The sequence below is a fragment of the Oncorhynchus keta genome, chromosome 29, assembly GCF_023373465.1.
Source record: "Oncorhynchus keta strain PuntledgeMale-10-30-2019 chromosome 29, Oket_V2, whole genome shotgun sequence".
Classification (NCBI taxonomy): domain Eukaryota; kingdom Metazoa; phylum Chordata; class Actinopteri; order Salmoniformes; family Salmonidae; genus Oncorhynchus; species Oncorhynchus keta.
In genome coordinates this window covers 38,126,625-38,148,906 of record NC_068449.1, presented here as the reverse complement: position 1 = coordinate 38,148,906, position 22,282 = coordinate 38,126,625, and the positions used below count along the sequence as shown (strand labels likewise).

At 41.7% G+C, this 22,282-nt stretch overlaps 1 protein-coding gene across 10 annotated transcripts in view; it reads right to left on the bottom strand.

The window, feature by feature from the left end:
* efcab11 (EF-hand calcium binding domain 11) overlaps positions 1-22,282 on the bottom strand; it is a 72,587-nt gene that overhangs the window by 20,566 nt on the left and 29,739 nt on the right. For 9 of the 10 annotated variants that reach the window (XM_052486545.1, XM_035743440.2, XM_035743443.2 and 6 more), the window contains one exon: positions 19,668-19,758. In XM_052486545.1, coding sequence (XP_052342505.1) covers positions 19,668-19,758 — 91 coding nt within the window. Of the gene's footprint in view, positions 1-900; positions 1,394-19,667; positions 19,759-22,282 lie in introns of those variants that run through there. The other variant, XM_035743441.2, reaches the window with a different exon arrangement.

Genomic DNA, 22,282 nt, shown 5'->3' with positions numbered 1-22,282 from the left:
CACACACACACACACACACACAGGGCATGGCATTCTTCACATCCCTTCACCCAACCTGCACACTTCAATTCCCCTCTCCTTCGCCTCTGTCCATCCCTTATTCCCTTCTCTCCACTATGTCACCTTCCTCATTTACTAAACACAACCCGCCTTCATTCTCTATTCCATACACATTCCCTTCAGCCTTATCTGTACATCACCTCTCTGTATCGCTCCCTCAATCGCTTTCTCCCCCCTGCTGGCCCACCTTTGTGTGAGCAATTTTACTCTCAGAGGCTAAGAAAAAGGGCTGTGAGGGTCATGGAATTTTGGATGACGATTATTAGTCAGTCAAAACGACAGCGGTCACCGTAATAGCAGTTTAAAAAAACAAACACATTTTGCCCTCTCCTTCGCTCCTGACTGCATGTGCTGCCATTGAAATCGAAAGAACAGAACGTCCCCATTCAAGTCAATGATGGCATACTGGGTGGACTAAAAGCAGGAAGTAAAAGCAGAAAGTGTACCCATCAATATGTGCTGTGGTTTGTTGATTCAACTCAATTGACATTCAAATAAATACATCCCATTGCATGAGCCACATGAGTTTGAATGAACAGTCTACATTACCATGGAAATGATTGCATCACAATACCAGGCAGCCATACTCTGAGTTGACATTCACATAATAATAATAATAATAAGGAATTCCCCTCAACCACACCCACAAATTGGGGAAAACAAACATTCTTTCCAATTGACCTCCATTGTAAAAGAGCCAACTTCGTTGTAAATTGTTTGTTATACAGGAACATGCCTAAAAGCTGCTGTGTGGTTCAATGTACATGTAAACAAGTCTAAAATTCTGACCTAAGGTTCACAATGCTCCCACGTAGGGAAATAGAGCCTGCGAGAAGAGCTCTGTGGCTTCAGGCTATTCGACGTGGGAGAGTGGGAAATGTGTGCACCCGGTGTCTGTGGAAAACATTTAATCACAGGTAAGATATTTTACACCGTCATGAAAAGGGGATACAATATTACATTTTCTATGAAGTGAGCAAGCAATGTTGAAAAGTAATCTTTAGACATGTTGTACTTTTCTTAAACGCAGTTTTGTTAAATCAAAATAGATTTGAGATTCTTCAAAGTAGCCACCCTTTGCCTTGATGACAGCTTTGCACACTCTTGGCATTCTCTCAACCAGCTTTTCCAACAATCTTGAAGGAGATCACACATATGCTGAGCACTTGTTGGCTGCTTTTCCTTCACTCTGCTGTCCAACTCACCCCAAACCATCCCCATTGGGTTGAGGTTGGGTGATGGTGGAGGCCAGGTCATCTGATGCAGCACTCCATCACTCTCCTTCTTTGTCAAGTAGCCCTAACACAGCCCGGAGGTGTGTTGGGTCAATGTCCTGTTGAAAAACAAATGAAAGCGCAAATCGAATCGCTGAAGAATGCTATGGTAGTCATGCTGGTTAAGTGTGCCTTGAATTCTAAATAAATCAGACAAAGCAAAGCACCCCCACACCATCAAACCTCCTCCTCCATGCTTCATGGTGGGAACCACACATGCAGAGATCATCCGTTCACCTACTCCGTGTCACACAAAGACACGGCAGTCGGAACCAAAAATGTCTAATTTGGACTCATCAGACCATAGGACAGATTACCACCGGTCAAATGTCAATTGCTTGTGTTTCTTGGCCCAAGCAAGTCTCTTCTTATTATTGGTGTCCTTTGGTAGTTGTTTCTTCGCAGCAATTCGACCATGAAGGCCTGATTCACACAGTCTCCTCTGAACAGTTGATGTTGGGATGTATCTGTTAGTTGAACTCTGAAGCATTTATTTGGGCTAGCAATCTGTGGTGCAGTTAACTCTAATGAACTTATCCCCTGCAGCAGAGGTACCTATGATTCTTTCTTTCCTGTGGCGGTCCTCATGAGAGCCAGTTTCATCATGGCGCTCAATGTTTTTTTGGAAAAAAAAAAAAAAAAAACCCAGGGCTTGATGGAACAGATATATCAAGCCTTTTTTGACATACTAAAAGCTCCATTATTAGCTTGTTTTAAATACTCCTATAGAAATGGTCATTTGTCAGGTACTCCGCAGGAAAGTCTGATTTCACTATTACTAAAACAAGATCCAGATGGCAAATAAAAAGATCCAGTCTAAAAAACTGGAGCCCCTTACACTTCAATGTTGTGATGCAAAAATACTAGCGAAATGCATACAAATCAGAATTTAAGGTTTTACCAGGTACTGTTACCCATTGAACTCACCGAAATGGAAAAATCCAGTCTTACTTTATCAAATGCCTTTTCAAAATCCTCTATGATTACCAAGCATGGCATCTCTTGCACTGCTAGAGATGAATGTGTCTGACTATATGGTGGAAAGACTACTTGTATTTATTTAAGTTTTACTTTTGCGTTTTACCAAGAAAAGGATATGCTTTTTATTTAAGTAATATGTGTTCAGGAAGTGGAAATGTGTCTAATAAGCTATACGTTTGTTAATGAATATTTATATTTTGTGTTTTAAGTTATCATTTCAGTTTTACTTGGTGTTATCACTGTTACACACACGTTGTTCTATTACTTCTAGTAGTTGTTGTATATTATCTCCAATGTCTCGCCCAAAACTCTCTGATCAGGATGAAAAGTAACCAGGTGTAAAATAGGAAATAGCGGCTACTTCTCAGAGAGTTTTGAACTGTCAAGAGAAGTTAAACAAGGGTGTCCACTGTCACTATATTGATTTGTTATAACCATCAAAATGCTAGCTATTAAAATCAGATCAAATAACAACATTAGAGGATTAGAAATCCAAGGTTTAAAAACAAAGTTGTCCATGGATGTCAATAAGTTTTATATTAAGTCCACAAGCAGATCCCTGCAATGTCTCATTGAAGATCTAGATAACTTTTCTGGCCTCTCGGAACCTTTGATAGGTGTACCATATTACATATTGGATCCTTAAAAACAACTTTTATATTACCCTACAGTTAACCTTTAAAATGGGTTGATGGTGAAGTAGACATACTTAGGATTCATATCACAAAATCTGTAATTTTTATTTTAATTTTATTTATTTGACCTTTATTTAACCAGGCAAGTCAGTTAAGAACAAATTCTTATTTTCAATGACGGCCTAGGAACAGTGGGTTAACTGCCAGATTTGTACCTAACCTTCCGGTTACTAGTCCAACGCTCTAACCACTAGGCTACCCTGCCGCCCCAAATGAGCTCTCCAAAATGAATTTCAATAGAAAACGAGTAAGATAGACAAGATCCTGCAACCATGGATAGGTAAATATCTGTGTAAAAAAAAAAAAAAGAGAACAAATATTACCACAAATATGATGATATATTGATAAATATGATTGAACTCGAATGTGCTGGTTGATAAGTCTACCATTCCATACAGGTATTTTATGTCTTTAATGGAGTTGTGTGGGAAGCTCTGCTCAATCCAAGATTACAACCAATTGATTATAGCATTACCCCGAAAATGGAGGCCGGTGGCAGCGGGAGGAGGTAGGGAACTGATCTGTCTGTCCAATATATCAAAACCGGCAGAGAAACTAAAATAGCATAAATAGTATACCAGTTTCATTTGAGGACCAGGATGTTGACAGCTGTGCCATACAGTTTGCAAAATTGCTGGGAAGAGATTTTTTGATTAACCGATTCCATGGCACAAGGTGTATAAGTTGATATATAAAATGACGCAAGATTGCTAAAATTATTGTACAGAATTCTTGCCACCAACAAGGATATAGAATCAATAGACCATTTGTTCTGGTATTGCCCACGGGTAGCCTGTTTCTGGTCTCAGTTTCTGGAATGGCTACAAAAATAACATTAATGTAAAATTTACCCTAGAAATAGCATTGTTGGGAGATCTGGAGAGACCTGGTCAGTCAATTACTAATATACTAATACTCTTAGTAAAAGTATTTCATCTTCAACTCGCAATCTGTGGATTCGATTAGATAGATTCAAATTGTAAGTTAAACATCACAGCATAGTTGAAAGATCGATGGTGTGTAGAAAACCAAAGAGGGTTGCCAGCAGAGATAGGTGGGACGTGCTGAGGGAAACTGAGGGTTGGTATGTGGAACTGGAGACAAGTTGGAGTGGAGTTGCTGGGCAGGGGATAGGATGATGGTCAAAGATAAAAGTAAAAAATATGGTTGATGGGCAGCTCTCGGGAACTGTGGGAGGGATCTTGAACGGTTGGTGGTCTGGCGGTTGGGAGCTGGTTCAGGCCCCCATTTTGACTTGGTGGGAGATCTGTCGACTTGCCCTTGGGCGGGGCGCTTGACCCTGGTTGCTCTGGATGGGATTCTGTTAGATGACTGAATGTAATGTAAATGTTGAGCGGCTTCACTGCAGGTACATTGTATGTTTCAATATTTAATAATAAAAAAGTTATAAATTATTTATGTGTTTGTGCACCCTGTACCTTTTATCCAAGAGTAACTCCTGTTTTACTTCCTCACAGTGGGGGGGGATTCTTCTCTTTAGGTTTTTTGCTGTTGATGTTTTCTAAACACACACGGTACACACACACACACACACACACACACACACACACACACACACACACACACACACACACACACACACACACACACACACACACACACACTGCTCAAGTGGAAAGCCCTCCTTGACGATAACCTACGACAGGGTTTGCCAAACTGTTTTTCCTGTCCCAGCACTACACACCTGATTCAAATAATCAACTAATCATCAAGCTTTGATCATTTGAATCAGCTGTGTAGCGTTATGTCAATAACCAAAATGTGCACCCTTTGGGGTCCCGATGATTGAGCTTGGGAAACGCTGACCTACGACCTTTCCCAAAAGCGTCCCAGGCAACTTATCAGCCTCACTTAGAAGATGGCAGTGTTTAATATCAGGTGACAACACACACACAAACGCCACTTCCCAGCGCACTGACAGCTGTGTGTTTGATAGGGAGCGACCAATGATCTCTCATCACCCACAAAAAGGTGAATTCTCAGGAAAAGTTGATACTGTGAGTTTGTGTCTCACTCTTTCTGTATCAACCTCTATTGTCACATTTCCTTCTCTCTTCCACAACGTATTTTCTTCTCCCTACCCGTCGCCATCTCCCCCACCAATCTGTCATGATGTCAATCTCTCGTATCATACCCTCTTCCTTCTTCTGTCGTTCTTCATCTTTGGCTCCCTCCTTCACCCTCTCTCAGCGGCACATACACGTCAAAACACACACGCATGCACACCAAAACACACATGGTGTGTCCCCAATGGGAGCACTGTGTGTTTTATCACCGACCAGCAGCAGTATTTCCATGGATCTGCTGGACGGATTAATCACACTGCTAAATGTCCAGGAGAGAGGGATGAGAGAAGAGGAGTAACAAAACGAGAAGAGAAGAGAAGATAAGCATGCGCTCCATGTCTAAAGCCCCTGAACAGCACTCATTGAGAACAGAACTCTGTTACCAAGACAACAGCTCCCAAAGCCAGACAGACAGTGCATGCTAAAGCAGTCTCTGCTGCTAGGCTAAATCCTGTTTTTAACTGGGCCAACACTCCAGGACCATCGTAATAAGCACATTGTCCCAGTCCACACAACCATCCAACACTTCCTTCTCCTCTTGAGACATTCTCCTTTGAACGCTATCCACGGGCTAATGTGGCTACGCTGACCAGTTCTGGCCTGTTAAGGGATTTAACTGGATTTTTAGACTTTCAGAAACAGGGAGCTTTTTTTTCTGAGGGAAGATAAGTATATTGGGCTGAATTGTACTGTTGGACCTTTCTCTCAATCGGTTTCATCCTATACATTAATAACCTATAATAGAGGGACTGCTCCTGTGTAGCTACCGGTAACTCTCACACTGTGAGGAATGGCTTCCAGTCAGTCACTTTACATCTACTGCTCCCCTCACAAAGAAAGCTGGTCTCCAAACATTCACAGAGACCTCTGATAGTATACTCATGTAGCCAAGACCAATTGACTTCTCATCCATCGCTCTGTAAACTGGCATCCATGTTGTTCGGCACCAAAATGTCCCATAGATTTGGTGCCAACATAGCATAAAGGTTGTGTTACACAGAGGACAGAGTTATAAGGATTGATGGAGTAAAAGTTAAACTAGTTGACTGCAGTGACAGATCAGCATTGACCTTCGGAGGGCAATGGCTGACGCAGCTCTGACCAAGCAGAATTAGTCAAATCAGCATAGACCTCCCACCAAGATCTAAGAAGCCACCACACCTCTGGGAGAGAGGTTTAGAAAGACAGAGAGAGAGAGTAGAAAGAAAGGAGAGTTTTTAAAAACAGTATAAAAGGAAAGAGGGATAGACAGTGTGTAAGAAAAATAGGAGAGGAGAGATAGCTAGGATTCCATCCAATTGGCGACAGATTTATGTGAATATAAAAAATATCTGCATATAGAAAATAGGCGCATCCAGCAATGGTGTGTTTCCACCAAACTGTCGGGTTGCAGAGAAGTTAAAGTTTTCAAGTAACGAATAAAAATAGAATGTTCAATGCGTTTCCATCACATTTTCAACTCAACTGATAGTCGTCACAAAAAAACAGTTGCTTCAAATAGCAAAATGTGCCTACTCCGGTCTTGGAATAAGTACTTTAGTGAACATCTTGCAGATACAGTGAGGGTGGGATAGTCTATATGATGAGATTGTGGATAGAGCCAGAATGTATTTGTCAAAATGGCAGTCAAGCATTGATCATCATGTCACCAGAATTAAGCCCCTCGACATTTATTGGAAAGGAGCACCAAGCTCATGCCATGCACTTTCACCACCCTGTGAAGTTCATCATAACTTATTTCATCTGTAGCCTAATTTAAACTGCATGGTTTCCTGAGTCGTAGTGGGGAGGACCACAAACCATGTTATTGCATGACTCCAAGTTTACGTCGATATGATGGTGGTTATATCAATATTTGTGTATAAAAATAATTTCCACCACCATTTCTCGAATAATTAATTTTACTGACACAAAAAGTTCCCACCATGTCGAAAGAACAAATTATCTGTCTGCATTTTTCTCTCAAGAAAGAGAAGGAGAGAGAGAGAGAGAGGTGTTTTGTTGCAAAAACACATTTTCACAATTGAAATTTGTGAATTTGACTTCTCTTTCCATTTTGACTTCAAATGCTTCCCAAAGTTGTGTCAAGTTGGCTGGATGTCCTTTAGGTGGTGGATCATCCTTGATACACACAGCAAACTATTGAGTGTGAAAAACCCAGCAGCGGGGTAGTTCTTGACCCAAACCTCTGCGCCTGGCACCTACTACCATACCCCGTTCAAAGGCACTTCACTCTTTTGTCTTGCCCATTCCCCTCTGAATGGCACACATACACAATCCACGTCTCAATTGTCTCCAGGCACACAACTGTGTAGTTGTTCAGGGCACATAGCCCAAAGCTTTACGGTTGTTTTTTTGTTCTTCATTTTGTCGGCGTAATTTATTTTTATTTTTTAAAAACATTTTATTTTTGCATTTTCCAATTAAGAACATTCAAAACAAAAGTGAAAAGATATTAGACAACGATAGGACAAAGTGACAGTAACAGACGAACGTAAGAAAAATAAATTATAATTATAGAGATTCTCCATATAGTCAAAAGGTTGCCAAATTCTGTAAAATGTCTTTAACTTATTCCTCAAGCAGTAAGTGATTTTCTCCAAAGGGATACAACTATTAACTTCCGAAAGCCACATTGCAACTGGCAGGGAGGAATCCAATTTCCATTTCAAGGCAATACATTTCTTGGCAATCGCTACCAATATTTCTGTTAGCTTTATAGTATGGCTTTGCCTAAGATTGGTGTTAGTAAAGTTACCCAGTAGACAGACCTCCGGGTCTAAAGGGAATGCAACTCCGTGAATTGAGGATATGGTATCGCATACCCCCTGCCAGAAACCGTGTAGTTTTGAACACTGCCAAGTGGAATGGAGGAATGTTCCTTCACCTGAGCCACATCTAAAACATAGGGAGGAGATATCTGGGTTGAACCTGTGCAGTCTAGATGGGGTGATATTGATGGAGGAAATTAAACTGGATCAGTCTGTATCTGGAGTTCAATGTGGATGTAACCCCATCCCTGCACAGGTTACTCCATAGATCCTCATCAAGATCAATACCCAGATCTCTCTCCCATCTAAGTCGGGGTTTATCTAGCCCAGGCAGTGTCGGCGTCATTTTAAAATAAAGTTAAAATGAACTCTTAACATGCTGTACCTTGGTCCAGTCCTTCAGCTAGCCGTGGCACCGTCCTACAAATTAACTTGGCATGCCTCACTTGCATTTAAACTTAGCATCCATGTAAGAGGTGGGAATTTACCAATTGTGAAGTTGTAAATACCAGTTGGATGCATTCACGTGTTTTGAACTCGTTGAGAACCGCTGACTGGCTAATGACCAACAGGCTGCATAAAACCTTAAACTAAAAGTACAGCTATCAAAGTGAGAAGGTAACACTGCGTGACAGAGTTTTGATGAAAACAGTGGAGAAAAATGTTTATCTGATAATCACACAGATGTCAATAATGTGCATTGCGAACCAATAATGAACCTTTTTTTCCAGCACAATTTGGTGAAAGCTCCGAAGCCTTTCAGAAAGCCTCGGTTTCCCATCACAAGGCTATACTGAACTTTGAAATGTAGGTGGGGGCAATGTGCTGGCGGGAACTCATTAGCATATTTGGGGGCATGGTCTAAAATATGTTGTATTTGTGCCAACCGTCAGTCGGAATGTTGAACCAGTGAGTGGTTTTATCGTTGTGTTGATAAAGGTTGAGCGCCTCTTTTGACAACGTCAGTGCTGCAATCTTTGTAAGAGCTTGTGACAAGAGCTGCACTGTGAAGAGGTTACTGTACATTTTATAGTAGCTTAATGGCTGCTGGTTCACAGGAAGTTAATGTTTAATTTTAAATAATTTACTGTCAACTAGTTGCAAGTGGATTATTGTAAAATGAACAGTAATTTACAGTAGCTAATCCATCACACTCACTGACTTGATGGTTTGGTAAGGAAGTGAGACCAAAAAGAGTTCCAATAAACTACGCCTACAATATTCTGATAGCATACTGTAGCAGCAGCAGCCTGACAATCAGTCAGTGATGTGCATGTTGCCAACAGAAGAATCTGTGAAGGCAACATGCAACAATTTTAAAGATTTTACTGAGTTACAGTTCATATAAGGGCATCAGTCAATAGAATCAATAGATTAGGGCCTAATTAATTTGATTTCATATGACCGGAAATACAGATATACATCTGTTGGTCACAGATACCTTTAAAAAAATGAGGTGCGTGGATCAGAAAACCAGTCAGTATCTGGTGTGACCACCATTTTCCTCATGCAGCGCGGCACATCTCATTCGCATAGAGTTGATCAGGCTGTTGAGTGTGGCTTGTGAAATGTTGTCCCACTCCTCTGTGCCAAGTCGCTGGATATTGGCGGGAACACGCTGTCGTCCGTCAATCCAGAGCATTCCAAACAAAAACGCCCCTTTTAAACAATTTACAGTTAAAGATAACCAAGGGTATGAGCTTTCTTCATAATTATCAAAGCTCATTCAGAGAAGAAATCAGGCATGGGCCAAAGCAAGGAAAACTGACTTTGTAGTTGACTGGCAAGCTTTCAGACAATTGAGAAACAGATGTACTGTATTGATTAAGAAAGCTGAATGAAGCTACTTTTTAAGCTCTCTCTCTCTCTGACTGCTGGTGATCCTACAACATTTTGGAAAACAGTAACTGCTCTGAAGTGTAGAAATACCTCCTCTTCCCTGCCGAAGCAAGTTTTGTCTGACTCTGTCATCATAACTGAGAAGAATGGGATAAGAGATGCTCTTAATCATAATATTATAATCTCGGCAGGCTTTTCATTTGAGAGAAACGGTGGTGTCGTTGACCCTGGTCAGTCAATCGACTGCTCTTCCCTCTGCCAGCCTTTAGCTGACTCGACAGTTAACCTGTCAACTTCTAGTGAACATTTGTTTTCAATACACTTTACTATGTGTGATGTCCTAGATGCCTTGCTTAAGATTAATGGAGCTGATATGCTTGATCCCTTTTTGCTGCAGCTCTCTGCCCCCCGATTGCTGAATCATAAACCCATGTTTAACCTGACAATTATATCTGGTACTATCACCAAGGTTTGAAAGGCAGCCCATGTACTCCACCTTCAGAAAGGTGGTGACCCTTGTGACCTAAATAATTAAATCTGCCTATGTCTAAACTTTCTTGCCTAGCTAAAATATTATAATCCTCGATTCATTCTTTCCCACTAGTAATTACCAGTTGGAGTGGATTCTTCTCAGTAGTGTGTGGTAAATTTCCAATTGGTTACCAACACAGCATCATGCTGCGTTCACGTGCTAGTCGAAACTAGGACATGTCCGACATGCTAACTGGTTGCAGTTAATCACGTGCCGGCGTTCAATGAATTAGCAAGTCGGAAATTTCAGAGCTTCCTAGCATGTGAACGGGGCTATATGTTACGTTTGATGCCGGAGCTCTGAGGCACGCAGCTAACTTCGAAACAAATAATCGTCCTATTTCTAAACTTTGTTGCCTAGCTAAAATATTAGGGTAAGGGATCCACACACACACACACACACACACACACACACACACACACACACACACACACACACACACACTAGTGGAATGCTTTTAATAAAGAACCTTAGACATCAAAGACTTGAGCTTATGTTAGTGGGCGTGTGTGTGTGTGTGTGTGTGTGTGTGTGATGCTGGAGGGCATATCAGTGCGAGGCGAGACACAAGCACTGCTCACATAACAGCCATCTGATCCACTCAGCGTCTCACACACACACACACACAGGTTCTCTAAAAGAGCACTGCAGTGGTTTCTAGGACCCATCAGATATAGATGCCCTCTCTTTCCCCTCTTTAATTAATGTATTCACTCGTTTATCTGATCCCTTCATCCTCTCAGGCTCCTCCACTCATCTCCGTGATTAGAATCTTTCCTCACAGGTGGACTGCAGGAGGAGGGAGGGAGGGAGAGAGAAAGGGAATGGTGAGAAAGAAGGGAGAGAGAGGAAAGAAGGGGAGGGGAGATGGAGAGAGGACGAGATCTCTCGGAGCCTAAGGCAGGTAAATAGTATTCTCCACACCTTGTTATCATGTTATACGCGTGTTAACGCACACACAGACCCGGGGTTCAAGAGCTCAGAGAGAACAGAAAACTCAGCACTGTCTGTCTGTCTGTCTGTCTGTCTGTCTGTCTGTCTGTCTGTCTGTCTGTCTGTCTGTCTGTCTGTCTGTCTGTCTGTCTGTCTGTCTGTCTGTCTGTCTGTCTGTCTGTCTGTCTGTCTGTCTGTCTGTCTGTCTGTCTGTCTGTCTGTCTGTCTGTCTGTCTGTCTGTCTGTCTGTCTGTCTGTCTGTCTGTCTGTCTGTCTGTCTGTCTGTCTGTCTGTCTGTCTGTCTGTCTGTCTGTCTGTCTGTCTGTCTGTCTGTCTGTCTGTCTGTCTGTCTGTCTGTCTGTCTGTCTGTCTGTCTGTCTGTCTGTCTGTCTGTCTGTCTGTCTGTCTGTCTGTCTGTCTGTCTGTCTGTCTGTCTGTCTGTCTGTCTGTCTGTCTGTCTGTCTGTCTGTCTGTCTGTCTGTCTGTCTGTCTGTCTGTCTGTCTGTCTGTCTGTCTGTCTGTCTGTCTGTCTGTCTGTCTGTCTGTCTGTCTGTCTGTCTGTCTGTCTGTCTGTCACACACACACACACACACACACACACACACACACACACACACACACACACACACACACACACACACACACACACACACACACACACACACGTATCAGGGAGCAAGAAATGGGGCAACTCCTCTGGGACTTCTGTTCGCTACTGTACGGAGTTACCATGACGATTACATTAGCCTTCTACCACATACCCCCACCACACAGGAATTCTAATGAGACATGTGTGTGTTTTACTGCCTATTGGGATCCCAAGCCAGGGAAACTGTCAGCATCAATGAAGAGAATACATCTGGAAAAAGAAGGGGGCGACCTTGATAACCAAAGCTAAAAACAGCACACTTCTAGTTTCAGAAATCTGAACATGTTAAACGACAGACTTAAACCTATCGGAAATATTAAGTTAGCCGGAAGAAGACTAATGTGATAGTCAGCTTCTTCATCAAAGATGCAGGTGTTTTTTATTTATTTTAATTTAAATTTTAAATACATTGATAATATGCTACAGGAAGCTGCTTCCCTAGAAATAACCAGCTAATGGAAGAACAGACACCTGCTAAACAAAGGGACAATTCAATCATAAAAATAACATAATTGGATAGGAAACTGTGATTAGACAAACAAAGGAATACCTTGAAGACTAGGGAGCAGAGGAAACTTTCATGAACAAAAAAGGGTGAGACTGGGCTGGGCTGATAGAGACATCTCCTGAGCAGGTAAACACGAGGTTTGAAAGACAGAGAAAGAGAAAGTGAGAGAGTGATACAGATCGGCAAGTATCTGCCCCATTAAGAGCGCTCACTGATGAGGAATGGAGAGAGTGAAGAAAATAAGAAACATTTATTTGCAGAGGATAAGTCTATTCCATAGCCATGGTAATCAGGTTCAATGGACATTTTCCTGAGAAAATTTAACTATTCATGAAAATCGCAAATGAAATGAAATCAACATGCTAGCTCTCAAGCTTAGCCTTTTGTTAACAACACTGTCATCTCAGATTTTCAAAATATGCTTCTCAACCATAGCAAAACAAGCATTTGTGTAACAGTATTGATAGCTAGCGTAGCATTTAGCATAGCATTTAGCGTTAGCATTCAGCAGGCAACATTTTCACAAAAACCAGAAAAGCATTCAAATAAAATAATTTACCTTGAAGAACTTCAGATGTTTTCAATGAGGAGACTCTCCTTTAGATAGCAAATGTTCAGTTTTTACAAAAATATTATTTGTGTTGACAAATCGCTCCGTTTTCTTCATCACGTTTGGGTAAGAAAAAAACGAAAATTAAGTCATTAAAACGCTAACTTTTTTCCAAATGAACTCCATAATATCGTCAGAAACATGGCAAACCGATGTTTAGAATCAATCCTCAAGGTGTTTTTCACATATCTATCGATGATAAATCCTTCGTGGCAGTTGACTTTCTCTTCTGAAGAAATGGAACGCGTATGGACCGAGAGATTACGCAATAATTTTGACACAGGACACATGGCGGACACCTGGTAAATGTAGTCTCTTATGGTCAATCTTCCAATGATATGCCTACAAATACGTCACAACGCTGCAGACACCTTGGAGAAACGACACAAAGGGCAGGCTCATTCCTGGCGCATTCACAGCCATATAAGGAGACATTGGAACACAGCGCCTTCAGAATCTGGGGCATTTCCTGTATGAAACGTCATCTTGGTTTCGCCTGCAGCATTAGTTCTGGGGCACTCACAGATAATATCTTTCCAAAGTTTTTCTTTCCAAAGCTGTCAATTACATGCATAGTCGAGCATCTTTTCGTGACAAAATATCTTGTTTAAAACGGGAACGTTTTTTACCCCAAAATTAAAAGAGCGCCCCCTATATCGAAGAAGTTAAACAAAACAATCACGTAAAAGAGCATAGACCCTCACATGGCTGGTTCCTTATGGTCGAGATGGCCAACCACCTCTCTACCCCCCCTCCCCCCTCTGTCTTTCACACTCATACTGTATGTACAGAAAGAGGAGAGGAGGGGGAGAGGACAAGAGAAGAGAAGAGGAACTTAGAGAGGGGAACAGAATGAAGGGAATAAATAGTTGCAATGTAGAGGCATTAGCTAAGTTTGAGAGGTACTCCGTGTAACCTCTTAAAGTAGCTGGAGGGGTAGAACTGATGGTGGGGTAAATTAGCATATTCTCTCTTTCTACCACACAGTTAACAGAGCAGCCTCCTCATCGCACTGCTTTAATAGGAACCAAACTACAGCAGAAAGTTTAATTTAGGAATGATAATTAATTCACTTATTCATCAGGCTCCATTTCCTGCAGATTACACACACACACACATTTTGGTCTTTGGTTAAACTTCCACTAATCTTTCCCACTCAAGTGCTGCACTCAGATATAGTCAATTAAAAACAGCCACTGATAAGAGTGAAATGTTTCAATTCACAACAGTGTAATGTGATCCATTCTCTTCACTAGTGTGGATTTGTAATAACAACAGTTAGCCGAGGAGGGCTGGAGTAATCATGTTTATAAAGAAGTAGAAATGAAGAAATTGTCATTTGTTCATTTTAAAAAGGAACATGTTTAAAGACCGGAGACCATATCACCGCTGCTTTACCGGTCACCCTAGACTCAGAAGGAGCCAAATTGGGGAGAAAATGTGGGGTTGGTACAACAGCAGACAAAAAAAATACAATGGTTTAAATGAGAGGAATAACTGGTGTGCACAGTTCCTAAGAAATTTCAATGCACTTTTATAACTCAAAGAAAAGTCTTCAACCGGGGTACCTTTTTTAGCTCTCCGAGCTGTGCCATTGAGGAACGACAGCAAGCACACTTGTAGTTGTTTCGTCTGGAACACAACCCTGCTCCCCAGCATCACACAATTACTGTCGTTGTTTACATAATCCAAAAACGGTGCATTAAAAATCACAATCTGGGTCATGTGATTTAAAAGCTTGATCTATTGCCAACACACATGACTAGCTAAGCTATATAAGTACGATCTCAAAGTGTTAGCCTTTCACAAGGCTATTGGTGGTCATGTTGGTGCGCATAGAAAGGAGTCATGAGTGCATCCAGGTGTGTAAATGCCGCAGTGAATTTCCTTCACAAACAAACATTGGCTCATTCTGTTCAGAACAACCCAGGGTATGGTGACATGTCATCTTGTAACTGTACATCAAACATAGTGACACTAAATGTTGACACTGTATATATGACATGAAATGTATGATTTGGAGATTGGAAGTGGACATTTGGACTCACGTGTGTTTGCTTGTACGACATCAAAGCTGTGTTGATTATAATCCTCAATGTCTTTTCTTGCAAAATACATTGAGACATCTTACATTTATAGCATTTCCATCACTCAGACAACAAAAACATTTGCAAAAGTTGCCCAATTAGCGGGAGGGATGGGGGCAACTTCTTGTCAGATGCGGTGCTCAAGTTCAGAACGGCTGTCATTGAGAACCCATACAGCCGAGCCAGAGATCTGACGCCATGTATAGCATGTTGCTGTACAGCCACTACCTTCCAATTTAAGAGCTTATTACTGCCCAAATCTGCCATGTTTAACCCGTATACGGTTACGAGTGTAAAGGGCTCCCACAAGACAGAGTTGCTGTGGAGACCGAGAGAGAGGAGCAAAAAAGGAGAAGCAGAGGAAGAACAACAAAAGAGGTAGAGAGAAAGCCAGAGAGGGATGGGTGAGGAAAACAGAGGAGAGAAGAAAAAAGGAAGGAGGAAGGATAGAAAGAAAAATAACTAACAAAAAAGAGAGAAAGAAAGAAAGGGTCAAAGAGAGAAAGGAAAGGGGGAATAACAACTGCAGGTTCTGCTGAAGGTGCGATGGTAGGCACTGCGTTGCCACGTTGTCATGGAGACAGTAACCAGGCGAGCGGTTGCTGTGTTAATGGTGTGTGTGAGCAAGAGCTCGGCGGCACGCGGCCGTAAATCTGGAGCAAATAAAAAGGAGGCAGCAGGTGCATGCCGTAAATGTGTGTGTGTGTGTGTGTGTTAGAGAATGCTTGCGTGCACAAACATACATGCTTGTGTGGTGTTAATGGTGTGATTCTGTGATCCATTGTTCTGTGATTATGACAGAAAGGACATGGCAAGGGACTGAAAGGACAGAGAGAACGCACATAACACATTGCTGCACACACACTGCAACATATATGAACTTGCTTTAGTTTTATTCCGAAGTGTGTGAAGAACCAAGCATGTTCTCTCTCTTCCTCCCTCCTTCCCTCAGAGCAAGTGTTATTATTTATCACTATGGAGAGATAATCTGGACTAAACACAGCCCTGGGCACACAGATAAACTCTACGCACACACACACACAAACACACTTTAGTTTTTTTAAACTCCCCACTTTCACACTAAATATGACTATTTTCCTTTTCTCTTGCTCATTCCCCCTTTCTCCCCCACTTTCCATGCCAGGCCCCCTCCCTCCTCCTCCTCTATTCATTCCCTTTGCTCTCTGTTATGCTGTTTTAAAGGTAGCCTAACTGAACACAGGGGAGGAGAGGGAGAGAAGGAGACCGGAGAGGGGAGGGAGAAGGAGACCGGAGAGGGGAGGGAGAAGGAGACCGGAGAGGGGAGGGAGAAGGAGACCGGAAAGGGGAGGGAGAAGGAGACCGGAAAGGGGAGGGAGAAGGAGACCGGAGAGGGGAGGGAGAAGGAGACCGGAAAGGGGAGGGAGAAGGAGACCGGAAGGGGAGGGAGAAGGAGACCGGAGAGGGGAGGGAGAAGGAGACCGGAGAGGGGAGGGAGAAGGAGACCGGAGAGGGGAGGGAGAAGGAGACCGGAGAGGGGAGGGAGAAGGAGACTGGGCTCTCTGATCAGCTTTCTCCATTCACATCGTCAATACTGACATGTTAAAATCGCCACTTTTGATGACCTATCAGCTCCTAGATATATTATCCTGATGGCTGCAAATATTGAGGTGGCTTATTCTAATACTTACACTATAATAATGCACCATCGTAGATTTCACACATCATTGCGCATATGTTACACAGTAGCCTACAATTACAAAATAGAACCCAATTGAATGGACATTAAATTGATCTCAATATGATTGAAATATATAGGCCTAACCTATACTGTATTCGTTAATGCAGTCGTTAATGCAGTCACCTCGGTTTTCGTTTGAAGCATATTTTTATCCTTTGCATGTTTGTAACAATTGCAAAGACATTGGCAACTTTGTATTTGTAGTCAACTTTGTTCTGAAGTTATCGGCGGACACAGAGAGATTATGTTTAGCCAAGATCTTCTGTGTATAAAGTGATGTGGAAGGGCAAAAAAATATTTAACGACGCACTTAGCTGTTCGACGAGTGGTCTGAGGCAGTCCGTAAACAACAAGTATTTTCAAGTGCAACATTAGTAACGATGGTTTGGGGAAACATCTCAGAGATTTAAGTATGCTCCTACGAAGGTTCTTACGATGAACTTAGCCTTGATATGCTTTAGGGAAACCGGGCCCTGATCAAAAGTAGTGCAATATGTAGGGCAGGGGGTACTATTTGAGAAGGTCCAGTCACATACTGTAAATGTCCTTGGTGTCAAAGGTCCGGATGGACATTGTCATTTATTGGCATAGTAACAAATCCCCACCTGGCAACCCATGCAACACCAAACTGTTCACACCCCTATTTTTGGCAGAGATACATTTTAGCAGTTTTAAAGCTAAATTCAAAAGGCACTCGCTGAGCAATCTAATTTGCAGGTGCATGGCAACAATTGAACAAGATGAAGGAAAAAGGAAACCGCACACTGCTCCTGATAGTATCACTGATATTTAATAAGCTAACGTATCGGCCTCACCGCCTTTGTCAGAACTCTTGTGAATTAAAAAAATTTGCAACCTTATGTAGAACTAGCCTCAGTTTTAAAGCCAATTTCCTGCAATTCTACACGTTTTGCCATGTCTTATGATACCAGAAAAATCTGTAAAAAAAACAACAATTCACAGCTAAATAAATACTAAGTATTTGACTGGACTGAGAACACCTGTGTGAACAACTAAACCCACCATTTGGGATACAGTGGCCATGTATACCAACATTGATTTACAGTAAAAGAGCCTGATGGGATTCCCAACCCCTTTCCAAAACCATTTCCCATCCCAAAACCCTTTCTATCCCCTTCTTCCCATTTACAATTACATTCCCACCCATAACCAATTCCTTCACATTTCCATACCCAATCTCCTCCACACTGTCTCTCAACACATGGGCCCCCAAGGCATGCGCCCTTTGCTGTACTCCCTGTTCACCCACGACTGCGTGGCTAAGCATGACACAAGCACCATCATCAAGTTCTGATGGTTGTCGACCTGATCACTAAACAACGACGAGTCAGCCTACAGGGAAGAGGTACAGTGCCTTCAGAAAGTATTCATACCCCTTGACTTATTTCACATTTTGATGTGTTACAGCCTGAATTCAAAATGAAAAAAAATGTTTTTGATGCAGCCACCACTATGCCTGAAAATTTGGAGTGGTACTCAGTAATGTGTTGCATTGGATTTTTCCTAAACATAACACTTTGTATTCTGGATAATTTTTTTGAATTTTTGTCTTTACAGTATTACTTTAGTGCCTTGTTGCAAACGTGATGAATTTATTTATTTACATGATTTCAATTGCCAAGAAACTGAAGACCAGCCGTTTCCAGCTACAATAGTAGTGGACAAAAATGGACCAAAAATGAGCTTTTCTTTCAAAAACAAGGATATCTCTAAGTGACCCCAAACTTTTGAAAGGTAGTGTATGTGTGGGGTAAAGATATGAGATAGTCCATGCAACTTATTATGTGACTTGTTAAGCACATTTTTGGGCTTGCCATAACAAAAAAGGGGTTGAATAATTATTGAGGAGTTTTAAAATAATCTCATTCCACTTTCACATGATAGCATATTTTTGGGCTGTGTAGGTTGTTGACAAAATATATAAATGTAATACATTTTAAATTCAGGCTTTAACAACAAAATGTGGAAAAAGTCAAGGGGTGAATACTTTCTGAAGGCACTGTAAACTCTCATTGTGGTGCCAGGACAACAACCTCTCCCCCAACCTCAGCAAAACAAAGGAGTTGATTGTTGACTTCAGGAAGCAGGGGAGAGGACACGCCCCGATCCACATTGACGGGACTGCAGTGGAGAGAGAGTCCTCGATGTACGTATCACTAAGAACTTGATATGGACCAACAACACCACCACTCTTATCAAGAGAGCACCTCTACTTCCCAAAGCAGCTGAAGAAATTCAGCATGCCTCCTCTCCAAATACTACCACTGCACCATCTAGAGCGTCCTGCCTGGCTGCATCGCTGCCTGGTATGGGACCTGCACCGCCCACGACCGCAAGGCCCTCCAGCAAGTTGTGACGACAGCCCAGTACATCACTTGGGCCGTGCTCCCACCCATTCAGGACATCTACTCAAAACTGTGCCTGAGGAAGTCCCGCAGCATCAAGGACCCTACATACCCCAGCCACTGTTCCCTCCCGATACTTTCTGCCCGACAGTAAGGACCAACAGGCCATCAGACTGCTGAAAACTGACCACCTGCACTGACTCTCAGCACCTTAGCATACATACACTCACTCAGGCACACACGTATAGTACATTCACACACATGTACATATTGTACTATAAATTGCTGAGTGCCTTCCTGTATTTACACTAAATGTTTTATTATATTCTACCCGCGTCATTTACTTTTTATTATATTACTTTATTATTTATTACTGCATTATTGAGAGGGAACCTACAAGCATTTTGTTGGATGTTTGTATACCATGTGTATGCTGTATATATGACTAATGAAACGTGAAACTTAAACCCATTCCTAACTCCTTCCCAACCCTTTCCCCATTTCCATCCACTTCCCCAAACAATTTCCAACCCTTTCCCATCCCATCCCCAGTACCTGAAGGCCTCCAGGACAGTCCTCTCAGGCAGACGAGGAGCCACTCTACTGAAGGCTGTTCTAAAGTCCTCCAGCTTCAGGAAACCACGACCTGCAGAGAAGAGAAAACACAGGTGTAAACACACAAACACACACAGGCATGCATGTGCACACATACGGATGGGCGCACACACACACACACACACACAAACAAGTGGTAGTGCGAGGGAGAGAGAGAGAAAGAGAGCTGAGTTGGCTGTGGAACAGAGACATCCGGTCTGTCTGAGATAGAGCGACAGTGCCTTCAGAAGGTATTCATACACCTGAACTTATGACACATGTTGTTGTGTTACAGCCTAAATTCAAAATGGATTAAATAGATTTATTTTAATGACAAAGTGAAAAATTGTTTTTGGCAAATGTATTGAAAATGAAATACAGAAATAGCTCATTTGCATAGGTATTCACACCCCTGAGTCAATACTTTGTAGAATAACCTTTGGCAGCAACTACAACTGTATTTACAACTCTACAAAAGTATTTAAGAGCTTTCCACAATTGGATTGTGCAACTTTTGCAGATTATTATTTTCAAAATTCTTCAAGGTCTGTCAAATTGGTTGTTGATCATTGCTAGACAACCAAACACATTTTGTATTTAGGACAAAAAGTGAATTGCTTGACACATTTTTTGCAATATTACTTTAGTGCCTTGTTGCAAACAGGATGCATGTTTTTTGAGTATTTTAACAAAAGTTCTGAACCTTTCTATAGTTTCTCCAGATTACAAAGTAAAGATACATTTTTGCTAATTGTATTATTGATCGATTGACTATGACTTTCCAAATCACCCAGCAGTGCTATTGTCACACCAGCCTTTGCTTTGGCAACCCCTCTTGTTCGTGTTTTCCTGAGAGGAATCTCTCAAACTATTTCCTGAGTACTTTATTATTTTTGCACTTTGGGTTCCGTCCTGCATTTTTGAGTGCTTTAATAAATTGAGTAGTTCTAAACCTGCAACTGCCTCCTGCCTACTCATCTCAACACTTGTGACAGCTATTTGCAGAGCTCCAGGTAAATGTTGTAATTATTCAGCCATTCCTGAACCTGCGACCAAAAACAAGCAACATATGGACAGTACCAAAACAAATGATCTAATGATTCTGTTTCTTCGCAGCAAAATCTGCAGAGCTGGGATGGTTGTATCACTGTACGTAAAATTCTTTGGTTGCAAGAATTTTGTCAAATAATTAAAAGTTTTGAATGTGCCATCGGTACATCAAAAATCTCTTCCCAACTATTTTGCCATCTGTATGGCACAGCTGTCCATTTTTTGTTTTTAAATGAAACTGGTATTCTTTTTTATTTATTACAATTTTCCTTAACCAATTTTGGTCTTTAATGCAGGGCTGACAGAAAAGTTCCTTACCTTCTCCCCCTTCCACTTGCCTCTTCCATTTTTGCGGGTTTTATTATTATTTTATTTAACTAGGCAAGTCAGTTAGAACAAATTCTTAATTACAATGACGGCCTACCGGGAACAGTGGTTTAATTGCCTTGTTCAGGGGCAGAACGACAGATTTTTTACCTTGTCAGCTCGGGGATTTGATCCAGAAACCTTTCAGTTACTGGCCCAATGCTCTAACCACTAGGCTACCTGCCACCCCATTTTTGTGGTAATGCTACAATTAGTTGATTGTACTTTTGGATAGAGCAGACATTTTCATATGTTTTGTTAGCTACATGTCCTATGTATGATATAATTTACTGGCAGCTTCATTAATTAGTACCCGTAAAACAGCAGTCTCAACGTCAAAAGTGAAGAGGCGACTCCGGGATGCTGGCATTCTAGGCAGAGTTCCAGTGTTTGTGTTCTTGCCCATCTTTTATTTTTATTGGCCCTGCCTAGAAGGCCAGCATCTCGGAGTCGCCTCTTCACTGTTGACATTGAGACTGTTGTTTTGCAGGTACTATTTAATGAAGCTGCCAGTTGAGGACTTGTAAGGCGTCTGTTTCTCAAACTACGCACTCATTTACTTGTCTTCTTGCTCAGATGTGCACAGGGGCCTCCCATTCCTCTTTCTATTCTGGTTAGAGCCAGTTTGCGCTGTTATGTGAAGGGAGAAGTACACAGCGTTGGATGAGATCTTCAGATCTTCTTGGCAATTTCTCACATGGAATAGCCTTCATTTCTCAGAACAAGAATAGACTGACGTGTTTCAGAAGAAATGTATTTGTTTCTGGCAATTTTGAGCCTGTAATCAAACCCACAAATGCTGATGCTCCAGATTTTTTATTTCACCTTTATTTAACCAGGTAGGCCAGTTGAAAACAAGTTCTCATTTACAACTGCGATCTGGCCAAGATAAAGCAAAGCAGTGCGACAACAACAAAGTTACACAAACAAATGTACGGGCAATAACACAAAAGAATAATAGAAAAATCTATATACAGGGTGTACAACTATAGAAGAGTAGGGAGGTAGGCAATAAATAGGCCCACGAGGTGAAAGTAATTGCAATTTAGCATTAATACTGAAGTGACAGATGTGCAGATGATGATGTGCAAGTAGAGATACCGGGGTGCAAAAGAGCAAGAGGAAAAGTAATAATATGAGGATGAGGTAGTCGGGTGTGC